The sequence below is a fragment of the Lipotes vexillifer genome, unplaced genomic scaffold (genome assembly GCF_000442215.2).
Source record: "Lipotes vexillifer unplaced genomic scaffold, Lipotes_vexillifer_v1.1 scaffold581, whole genome shotgun sequence".
Lineage (NCBI taxonomy): Eukaryota > Metazoa > Chordata > Mammalia > Artiodactyla > Lipotidae > Lipotes > Lipotes vexillifer.
In genome coordinates, this window is record NW_006788182.1 from 597666 (window position 1) to 609713 (window position 12048).

The 12048-nt window shown below is 39.2% G+C and overlaps 1 protein-coding gene across 1 annotated transcript in view; it reads right to left on the reverse strand.

The window, feature by feature from the left end:
• Positions 1 to 11966: 11966 nt before the first annotated feature.
• Positions 11967 to 12048, reverse strand: part of LOC103079323 (olfactory receptor 10J1-like) — a 976-nt gene continuing 894 nt past the window's right edge. Inside the window, 1 exon segment of the mRNA XM_082931217.1 lies at positions 11967 to 12047. Within this exon segment, the coding sequence (XP_082787343.1) occupies positions 11967 to 12047 (81 nt within the window).

Here is a 12048-nt window from a genome sequence, read left to right on the forward strand (position 1 = left end):
TAGGGAAAAGGTTATTCTATTATCTTCCTGTTCAATTTCAATCTTTAAGTGGGCCAGTGTTTCAGGGTCATGACCTTCACCTGTGTTTCTCCAGTATTTTCTCCAGGTCCTCACTCCCTTCCCCATCTGTGGAATTCCCTATATATTTCCTTGAATTCTTGACCTCTGTTAACTTTGTTCCCCACCCCACCCACTTCATTGACACAGGAAGGGCTGGAGTTGATTGGATGGAGGAATTTCCTTCCAGAACCTGTGATAAGGCTCTAGCAAGGTTGTCTTCCCTGACATTGTAGGTCTTTGTTATGGAGAAGGATCTGAATATATTTTACAGTAATTACTCTTCCCTTCCCCCTGCTAGAGCCATGAAAGGATCATTCTTGAATCTTCACTATGAGAATCTGGTAGGGTTCCTGAAGGCAAGATGTATGAAAGTGTGGGGGCTTCCCTAAGATTGCAACCCCCAGGAGTTGTTCACTTTCAAGTTAATCTATATTCAGCCTGCAGCAATTCATTGAAATTACCATTTAAGAATTCTGATTTATGGCTTTAGTGGTTCCTGCATCAGATAAGAATATTTCAACTGTGTCTCTCTGGATGTAGTCATCTGTCTAGATATCCAGGTGGCAGTTTGACCTACAAACTTAGTTCTCTGGTACGTCCAAGAAAAGTTCTTGACTTTCAGTTTGTCCAGCTTTTATTGCTATAAGGATGGAGTGACAACTTCCAAGTTCATTTTCTTCTGATTAAATCTTAAAGAAATTTTTATGGAGTAAACACTAGTATCTATTCATTCCTAGTTTGATTAGAAATAAGAACTTTAGTTAGACTTCCCCAGTAAGAAAAATCCTAGAGTCTACATTGTTCTGTATTATAAATATACTAAATCAAGAAGTTACAGGGGCTCTGGATCAAGATGGCAGAGTAGGAAGATCCTGAGTTCACCTCCTCCCATGGGCACACCAAAATTATAACTACTTAAAGAGCAACTATCTCTGAGAATGACCTGAAGCTTAGCAGAAAATATTTTTCACAACTAAAGATATAAAGAAGGAGCTGCAACAAAACAGGAGGCACAGAGAAAAGGTCTAGTTAGCACCCACACTCCCAATGTGGTGACCCACAAATAGGAGGAAAATCAAAACCATGATGGTCCTCCCCAAGGAGCAAGTAGTCCAGTCCTTACACTGGGATCCCCAGCCCAGGTGTCAAGGACCAGGAAGACAAGCCCCAAAATACCTGGCTTTGAAAAACTGCAGGGCTTATGTTCAGGAGAGCTGTAGGAACTTAAGACTCCACTCTTAACAATGCATGCAAAACCTCACTTGCTCTGAGTCCTAGCACAAAGACAGCAGTTTGAAAGGTAGTGGGGTCAGGTCCACTCACTGATCTTGGAGAGCCTCCCAGAGAAACAAGAAGCAGCTGGGACTACCCCTGATGACTGAGTTGCTGACATCAGCCATTTTTGTGATCTCCTTCTACCGTGATGACATTAGCACTGACAGGTACCATTTTGTAATTCTCCCTCTAGCCTATTAACACTGGGAGCCTGCCCCACCCACCAGCATGCCTGTGGTAGTCAGGTGATGCTGGGCCTTGCTGCCAACTGCATTGGGGGCCTGCCCTGCCCACCAGAGAACTGCAGTAATAGAACACCAACAACAACATGACCAGTCATACACATGGGCAGCAGTTACACATGGCCATCCCTCACAGGTAGCCACGTCAGGGGCTAATGCTGGCTACTAGTGAGCCTGCTGCTGTTGCATGCTGCTGTGCCACACAGCCACTCACACCAGGGTCCTTCCCTGTCCACCAGTGCATGTGCTGCAGTATCATGCTACTGGGCCTCACAACCAGCCACACTGGGGACATGCCTCACCCACCAGCATGCCCACAGCAACAACATGAGCCAGGATCTTGCAGTCAGCTGAACTGGAGGCCAGCCCTGCATACTAACGTGTCTGCAAAAGTCAGCCCTGCCACACCAGAAAGGCGTATGCTGCCCATGTAGGGAACACCCCTGCTGCATCTAGCTTTGGTAGCAGGGGGTCTGTGCTCCTGGGCTCTGTAGAAGATCTCCTACATAAGTCCACTTCTCTAAGATCAGAAGAGGTCATGGATGTAATGCAAAGAAATAAACATAGAGAATTGGGCAAAATGAGAAGATAGAGGAGTTATGTTCCAAATGAAAGAAGAAGACAAAGCCTCAGAAAAAGAACTTAACAAAATAGAGATAAGCAATCTACCCAATGAAGAGTTCAAGATAATGATCATAAAGATGCTCACAAAACTGGGGAGAAAAATGGATGTACAGAGTGAGAACTTCAACAAAGAGTTAGAAAATATAAAAGAGAACCAATCAGAGCAGAAGAACACAATTCCTGAATTGAAAAATACACTAGAGAGAATCAACAGTATATTAGATGATCTAGAAGAACAGATCAGTGATCTGAAAGACAGAGTAGTGAAAAACACCCAAGGGACACAACTAGAAATAAAATTATGAAAGAAAAAGTCTCACTGGTAAAGGCAAACATATGGTAAATATAATGAACCAACTACTTACAAAGGTAATATGAAGGTTAAAAGATAAAAGTAGTAAAATAACCTATATGTACAATAAGTAGTTAAGGGATACACAAAACTTAAAGATGATATAAAATCTGAACTCAAGAACATAAAATGTGATGGTGGAGGGGAGGGAAAAGGTAGGGCTTTTAGAATGTATTTGAACTTAAGAGATCATTAACTTAAAATAGACAGCTATATGTATAGGTTGTTATATGTGAACCTCATGATAACCACAAACCAAAAATTTTAATAGATATACAAAAAAAGAAAGGAACTCAAACATAAAGCTAAAGATAGTCATCAAATTACAAGGGAAGAGATCAAGAGAAGAATAAAGAAACAGAGAAGAAGTACAAAACAACTAGAAAACAATTAACAAAATGGCAATAAGCACATACCTAACAATAATTATTTTAAATGTAAATAGACTAAATGTGTCAATCAAAAGACATGGGATGGCTGTGTGGATAAAAAAAAAAGACCCATCTATATGCTGCCTACAAGAGACTCATTTTAGACCTAAAGACACTCACAGACTGAAAGTGAAGGGATATAAACAGATATTTTATGCAAATGGAAACAGAAAGCTGGAATAGCAATATTTATATCAGACTAAATAGACTTTAAAACAAAAACTGTAACAAGAGACAAAGAAGAGCATTACATAATTAAAAAAGGATCAACCTGGGACTTCCCTGGTGGCGCAGTGGTTAAGAATCTGCCTGCCAAATCAGGGGACACAGGTTTGATCCCTGGTCCTGGAAGATTCCATATGCAGTGGAGCAACTAAGCTCATGCGTCACAACTACTGAGTGCGCTCTACAGCCCACATGCCACAACTACAGAAGCCTGCATGCCTAGAGCCCATGCTCTGCAACAAGAGAAGCTACTGCAATGAGAAGCCTTCACACTGCAATGAAGAGTAGCCCCTGCTCGCCACAACTAGAGAAAGCCTTGCACAGCAGTGAAGACCCAACTTAGCCAAAAATAAAAAATAAATAAATAAAAGGATCAATCCAACAAGAGGTTATAACATATAAGTATCTATGTGCCCAACATTACAGCACCTAAATACATAAAGCAAATATTAGCACACATAAAGAGAGAAATAGACATTAACACAATAATAGTAGGGGACTTTAACACCTCACTTACATCAATGGATAGATTATTCAGACAGAAAATCTATAAGGAAACATTGGACTTAAACAACACATTATATAAGATAAACTTAATAGATATATACAAAGCATTCCATCCAAAAATAGAAGAATGCACCTTTTTTTCAAATGCACATGAAACATTCTCCTAGATCACACACTAGGCCACAGAACAAGTCTCAGTAAATGTAAGAAGGTTGGAAATCATATCAAGCATCTTTTTGACTACAAGTCATGAGACTAGAAATCAACTGGAAGAAAAAACTCTGAAAAACAGAACCAAGTAAAAATTACCTGAGACCAATGAAAATGGAAGCACAACTTTCCAAAATCCATGGGATGTGGCAAACTCTGTTCTAAGATGGAAGTTTATAATGATACAGCTCTCCATTATGAGATGAGAAAAATCTCAAATATAACAATCTAATTTTACACATAAAGGAACCAGAGAAAAAAGAACAAGCAAAGCCCACAGTTAATAAAAGGAAGGAAATAATAAAGATCAGAGTGGAAATAAATATGACAGAGACTAAAGAGACAATAGAAAAAAGTCAATGAGACTAAGAGTTGGTTCTTTGAAAAGATAAATTAAATCAACAGACCTTTATCCAGACTCATCAAGAAGAAAAGAGAGCCCAAATAAATAAAATCAGAAATGAAAGAGGAGAAATTACAAATGACATGAAGGAAATACAAAGCATCATGAGAATATTATGAACAATTACATGCTAACAAATTAGACAACCTAGAAGAAATGGGTAAATTCCTACAAATATATAATTTCTCAAGACTGAATCATGAAGAAATAGAAAATCTTAATAGACTGATAAATAGTAATGAAATTAAATTGTTAATCAAAAAACTCCCAAAAACCAAAAGTCCAGGTCCCAATGACCTCACAAGTGAATTCTACCAAATTCTAGATTTAATACCTATCTTTTTCAAATTATTCTAGAAAATTGAAGAGGAAGCAATACTTTCAAACTCATTTTACTAGGCCAGCATTACCCTACTTCCAAAACCAGACAAAGTCATCAAAAAAAGGAAAATTATAGGCCAATATCCCTGATGAACTTAGATGCAAAAATTCTCAACACAATATTAGCAAATTTAATTTAACAATACATTAAAAGCATCATATACCATGATCAAGTGGGATTCATTTCAGGGATGCAAGTATAGCTTATCATCCATAAATCAATCAATGTGATACACCACATTAACAAAACAAGGACAAAAATAATATGATCATCTCAGGAGGTGCAGAAAAAGCATTTGACAAAATTCAACATCCACTTATGACAAAAACTCTCAACAAAGTGGGTGTAGAGAGAACATACCTTAACATAATAAAAGCCATATATGACAAACCCACAGCCAACATCACACTCAATGGTGAAAAGCTGAAATCAGTTCCTCAAATATCAGAAACAAAGCAAGGATGCCCTATCTCACCATTTTTTGTGTGTGTGTGGTATGCGGGCCTCTCACTGCTGTGGCCTCTCCCATTGTGGAGCACAGGCTCCAGACGCACAGGCTCAGTGGCCGTGGCTCATGGGCCCAGCCACTCCACGGCATGTAGGGTCTTCCTGGACCGGGGCACGAACCTGTGTCCTCTGCATTGGCAGGCGGACTCTCAACCACTGCGCCACCAGGGAAGCCCTCACAGCTTTTATTTGATATATATAGTATTGGAAGTCCTAGCCACAGCAATCAGACAAGAAAAAGGAATAAAAGGAAACTAAATTGGAGAAGAAAAATTAAAACTGTCACTGTTTGCAGATGACATGATACTATAAATAGAAAAACCTAAAGACTGAACCAAAATGCTATTTGAACTAATAAATGAATTCAGTATAGTTGCAGTATACAAATATACAGAAATCTGTTGTGTTTCTATCCACTAATATTGAACTATCAGGAAGTGAAATTAAGAAAACCCATTTACAGTTGCATTGAAAAGAATAAAATACCTAGGAATAAATTTAACCAAGGAGGTGAAAGACCTGTACTGTGAAAACTATAGGGCACTGATGAAAGAAATAGAAGATGGTACAAATAAATGGAAAGATATAATGTGTTTATGGATTGAAAGAATAATTTTGTCAAAAGTACCATACTACCAAAAGCAGTCTACAGATTCAATGCAATCCCTAGCAAAATACCAATAGCATTTTTCGCAGAAGTATAACCCTAAAATTTGTATGGAAACATAAAAGATTGCAGATAGTCAAAAAAATCTTGAAAAAGAACAAACCTGGAGGTATAATGCTTCTCAATTTCAAACTACACTATAAAGCTATAGTAATCAGAACAGTGTAGTACTGGCACAAAAACAGACACATAGATCAATGGAACAGAATAGAGAGCCCAGAAATAAACCAATGCTTATGTGGTCAATTAATCTATGACAAATTAGGTAAGAATATAAAGGGAGAAAAAGGCAGCCTCTTCAATAATGGTATTGGGGAAACTGGGCAGCTTCATGCAAAAGAATGAAATTGGATCACTTTCTTGTACTGTATATAAATATAAACCCAAAATGGATAACAGATTTAAATGTAAGACCAGAAACCATAAAACTCCTGGAAGAAAACATAGGCAGTAAAAACCCTTTGACATTGGTCTTAGCAGTATATTTTTGGATTTGTCTCCTCAGGCAAGAAAAACAAAATTAAATATAAGCAAATGGGACTATATCAAACTAAAAAGCTTTTGCACAGTGATGGAAGCCATAAACAAAACATTAAGGCAATCTACTGAATGGGTAAAAATATTTGCAAATGATATATCTGGTAAGGAGTTAATATCCAAAATGTACAAAGAACTCATTCAACTCAATACAACAAAACAAGCAGTCTGATTAAAAAATGGGTAGAGGACCCGAATAGACATTTTTCCAAAGAAGAGACAGAGATAGCCAACAGGCCACCTGAAAAGATGTTCAGTAACATTGGTTATCAGGAAATGCAAATCAAAACCACAATGAGATATCACCTCACACCTGTCAGAATGGCTACTATAAAAGAAAGATAGTAAATATAATAAGTGTTGGCGAGGTTGTTGAGAAAAGGGAAACCTTATACACTTGGTGGAAATGTAAATTGCATCCACTATGGAAAATGGTATGGAGTTTCCTTAAAAAATTAAAAATACATTTATTATATGATCCAGCAATTCCACTCCTGAGTATCTATCTAAAGAAAATGAGAATACTAATTTGAGGAGGTTTATGCACCCCTTTTTTTATTGCAGCATAATTTTACAATAACCAAGATATGGAAGCAACCTAAGTGCCCACTGACAGACAAAAGTATAAAGAGGAGGTGATACATGGACACACACACACACACACACACACACACACATACACACACACATACATATGGAATATTAGTCATGAAAAAATGAAATATTGCCATTTGCAACAACATAAATGGGCATAGAGGGTACTATCTTAAGTGAAATAAGTCAGGCCAAGAAAAACAAATACTTTACTATTTCATTTATATATGGAATCTAAAAAACAAAACAAGTAAACAAACAAAACAGAAACAGATTCATAGTTACAGAAAACAAAGCTTGGTGGTTGCCAAGGGAAATGGGGGTAGGGGAATGGACAAAATAGGTGAAGTGGATTAAGAGGTATAAACTTCCAGTCATACAATAAATAAGTCATGGAGATGTTATGTACAGCATAGGGAATGCAGTCAACAATATTGTAATAACTTTATATGATGACAGATGGTTGTTAAACTTATTGTGGAGATTATTTCATAATTTATATAAATGTTGAACCACTACGTTGTACACCTGAAACTGATATAACATGTCAAGTGTACTTCAATTAAAAAAAAGTTAACAACCAAGTGAAAGGCTAGAGAAATGAGTCAGCAGTCTATTTCAATATTCTCTCCTGCATTCCCTCCATCTCATCTCGTTTTTACTTTCATCCTAAAGGCCTTGCATCTCCCCACATTTCCCTGAATGAGATGGTGGTTAAAGATTCACTCACAAGACCTTGTGGAATTGAGAGGAAATTTAAGTGACTCAACCAAGAATACAGAGCTAATAAGTGAGAGACCCAGGGCTTGAAATCAGTCTACTGACTTCAAGTCTTGTTCTTCAACGTTGCAGCTGCAGTGGGTGACTGGTACAAATGGGCTCCAAACCAAAGTTCACCATGGGGTCCCAGCATTCACAAAAAGAGAACTCTCCTCCAAAGAGAAGTAGATTTGGCTAAGCAAATAGGATTTGCTTAATAGGGGTGGGAAAGTAAAGAGATAAAGAATATTTATTTTTCTTGGAGATGGAATTGAGTTTCTTACCAAAGTTAAAGCTTGAGATGTTGGAGGTTTTCTAACAAGCAAACGAGCTATTGGCCACAATAGAGACTTCAAATCTCTCCACTACATAGTCTCACTCTCTACTGCTAATAGGGTGTGATACATGATGAAGGAGAAGTGAACTGAGTGACTGGCCGAGAACCTGAATTTGTCTTCCTGTATTTCTGATTCAAAAACATTAATTAGAACTAAAGTCTTCTTACTTCTGTGCTCTCATTACCTGTTTAAAATTTTCATTTAGCAGTCATCAGTCTGCCAAATATATGTTATATATTATATTGTATATATTATAGTATGCATTTTATATATTACATATATTATATTTAGCATAATTCACTATTGTACTCCCAGCACTTAGCACTGGACCTAACCTCTTTAAGTAAAGGCCAGGTTTGCTTGTGAAGTTCCAAATGCTTTTCTCTGGTTTGATTTAATACTGGAGAAAGTGGATACTCATGTTCCCTAAAATCTTAATTGGTTCTATGTGAATAAGACTCTACAGCTTGAACTGCTGCTGGAAATGCTCTTCCTTTGGGCGTCTGCATTGGCTAGAATGAGGATCCCAGGTGGCTATTTCATAGAGGATTCTTCTCTTTTGAAAAAGGTTCAGGGTTGAGGTTTTGCTTTATTTGGGAAGTTTGAGGCCCTGGGGAATTTGAATTTTGCTTAGCTTGATTTCTCTGGTACATTACTATCCATACTGTGAATTGCCCTTGGGTAGTGATATACTCTGGGTAAACAGAAAATGCCAGCTAAGTGGTGCAAGTTCAATTCTGCCTTCACCCCTTTTCTGTCTTAACCTTATTATCTGTAGATTTGAGAGCCTTATCTCTGCCTCCTTCCTAGGATTGTTCTGAGGACCTAGTGAGATAATGTCTGGGAAAGCGTTTTGTGTTAAGGACCACATTATGGAAGAGTTGCTTGCCATAAAATGATCTTGAGCATGAGTAGTAACCAAAATAATCCTGGAGAACAGGGAGGATTCCTCTCGGGTTGTTTAATCCAGCCAAATATTCAGTGAGAGGCTGGAACTGTTTAGTAGGTCAGAAAAAGTTCTGTGGCCGGGACCTTGATGGGGTGTGACAAGGGCTATTGAAAACATATGATTCTATGGTGTGTGACTGTGAAGCTATTCCATTCAAGTAAGTTTTCTGGAAAACCTGTGTAATAAATGTTCTAGAAGTCCATAGTGATAAGTTACTCTGCATGATGCCGTCCACAGCCACATAGCCCTCGGCCTTAGGAGATGGCCCCATACATAGATCAAGACAGCCTTATTGCCCAAGTAACAAACATTTATTTCACTGAACCTCAGTATGCAGGGCCCTTTCTGGCTTGATGAGATTAGCTTTATATAGATCACAAAAAAATATCCAAAGGCTTATGTCTTTGTCATAAATATTAAGCACACTTTGTCCATTTCTCTATCACATTGTATTATGGTGAGTTCTGCGTAATCCCATATCCCCTGCTAGACTGGGAGCTCCTTTGTTCAAGGATTAGTGCAGAATTATTTTGATATTTTCCATGTCTAGGCCAGTATCTGGCATACAGTAAAGATTCTATGTATGTTTATTGAATGACTGTCAAACACTTTGCCTGCAATACTTTGCTTTTAATTATTCAGTTCTTTTATTTGCCATTTAACAACTTCTCTTAATTTCTTTCAGCCACCTTATATTCTTAGGGAACTTTAGGTATAGTTTGATTTTTACTGTTGCCTCTATAGACCCTGAGAGAGGGCCTGGTAGTTCTGTTATGGTCTGGAGAGCAGATACATGTGCTATTTGGGTCTCTGTAACTTCTTTTGAAGGCTTTTCTGAGTTTTGAGCCCACCCTTTAATTCTAGTGGAAGTTGTGTTCTGGAGCTATCGTGACCCCAAGTCTGAGGTCTAGCCTAGTCACTGACTTGACAGCTAGTTCCTTGTTCTTGTTCACTGGGTACTCATTTGGATCCCAAACCCCAAATCTACATGAAACTCCTTGCTCAGCCTCTGCTCCCCTGCTCTCTGTGATTGCCTGATTCAGCTTCATCATAAGTGCATAATTATTTCTGTGTATGACCTCTAAATACTCTAGTCTCATTCTCTTTGTCCCCATGATTTTCTCGGCTTAGAGTCTGTAGATTCATACAACTTCTTAGATGTCTCAGTGGATCTAGGTAAGGACAATAAAGATGCCAAAAATTCATATAGATGCCTCATAAACTGAATCCAAGTTTTCCTGAGTCTTAGATGATTCCCATTGTTTAAAAGTTAAAGCCAAATTCCTTAGTTCAGCAAACAAGGCCTTTACAATCTGACTTCAACCAACCTTCTGGTCTTATCTCCCTTCATTTCCTTTGTACCCTGGAGTCAGCATGCCGAGTCACGTTCCATTTCCTGAACATTTCTCTTAACTTTCATACATGTGAAATATTCTTTCTTTGCTTTGGAATTCTTCTCCTTCAACAATTTGCCCATCAGACAGTCTCCTGTAAGTGTTTTAAAACCAGTCCAGGGGCTTCCCTGGTGGCGCAGTGGTTGCGAGTCCGCTTGCCGATGCAGGGGACACGGGTTCATGCCCCGGTCTGGGAAGATCCCACATGCCGCGGAGCGGCTGGGCCCGTGAGCCTGCGCGTCCGAAGCCTGTGCTCCGCAACGGGAGAGGCCACAACAGTGAGAAGCCCGCACACCACAAAACAAAACAAAACAAAACAAAACAAAAACCAGTCCAGATTACAGATCACCTCCTCTCTGAAGACTTCCCTGGCATCTCCAATAGAGTTTCTCTTTCTTTCTCTCCCTCCCTCCCATTCCCCTCCGATCTTTTGTATATATCACTTGACATAAAGAATTGAAACTATATCTTTAAATGTTTGTGGGGCTTACCTGGTGGCGCAGTGGTTAAGAGTCTGCCTGCTGATGCAGGGGACACAGGTTTGTGCCCCGGTCCGGGAAGATCCCACACGCCGCGGAGCTGCTGGGCCCGTGAGCCATGGCCACTGGACCTGCACGTCCGGAGCCTGTGCTCTGCAACGGGAGAGGCCACAACAGTGAGAGGCCCACGTACCGCAAAAAAAAAAAAAAAAAAAAAAAAAAATTTGTCTTTGCCACTAGAGTTGAGTTTTTTGAAGCCAGGCATTAGGTTTTTTTTTTCATCTTTCCTTTCCCAGGATCTAGCCCACAGCCTGGTTCATTCCTATTACCCATTACATGCTTTCTGAGTTAACAGCAGCTGAACTGACCCAGGAGGATCTTGGAATGTGCTCTCAAACGGCTGTTAATATGGCTGACAAGATTTGGAATTGCTAGGATCTCTAATTAAACTGTCTGTGGTCACCATCTTTAATAAACAGTTTTGCTAGAAACTCGGATAAATTAAAGCAGCTGGGAGAGGAAATCTGTTTCCCCTGGGCTATCTCATTCTGAGGCCACTTTTCCTGTCCACACAGTGATTTATGACTTGATATGTCATATACAAGCAGATTGCAACAGAGACTCCAAGTTGAGCAATTCTCATGCTCTTAAGTAGGAAGGAAGGGATTGTAGGGAAGAATGTATGTCCTGGTTTCTGTTTTTTCTAAGGGACTCCCTATTGTCTTCATTAAGTGGAGAGCCACAAGAAAACCAAAAGGCCAATGAAAAATCCTTGGCCCACATTACTCTTCGACCTCTTCTTCAGGCATATCCTGTCCTTGTTTATCTAATTATGCACAAAAACAGGGCCAGCACTTTGTCCAGGGGCTATATTTAAAGCTTTCAGACTCCCGGTCAGATGCTGTTTCTGCTCCTCTCTTCTCCTCCTCCTTATGGACCAGGTCTCTGGGCGCCAAGTACATGGGGCTCTTCTCCTCATAGTTCTGCTTAGAATGGATGCTAAGAGCCTCAGAAGAACAATTCCCAAATTGTCAGGAAAGCTTCCTTCCAGTGGCCCAGAGCAGAGCATCCTTGACCTCTTTGTTCCTTGGGGTGTATACCACAGTGTTCAGC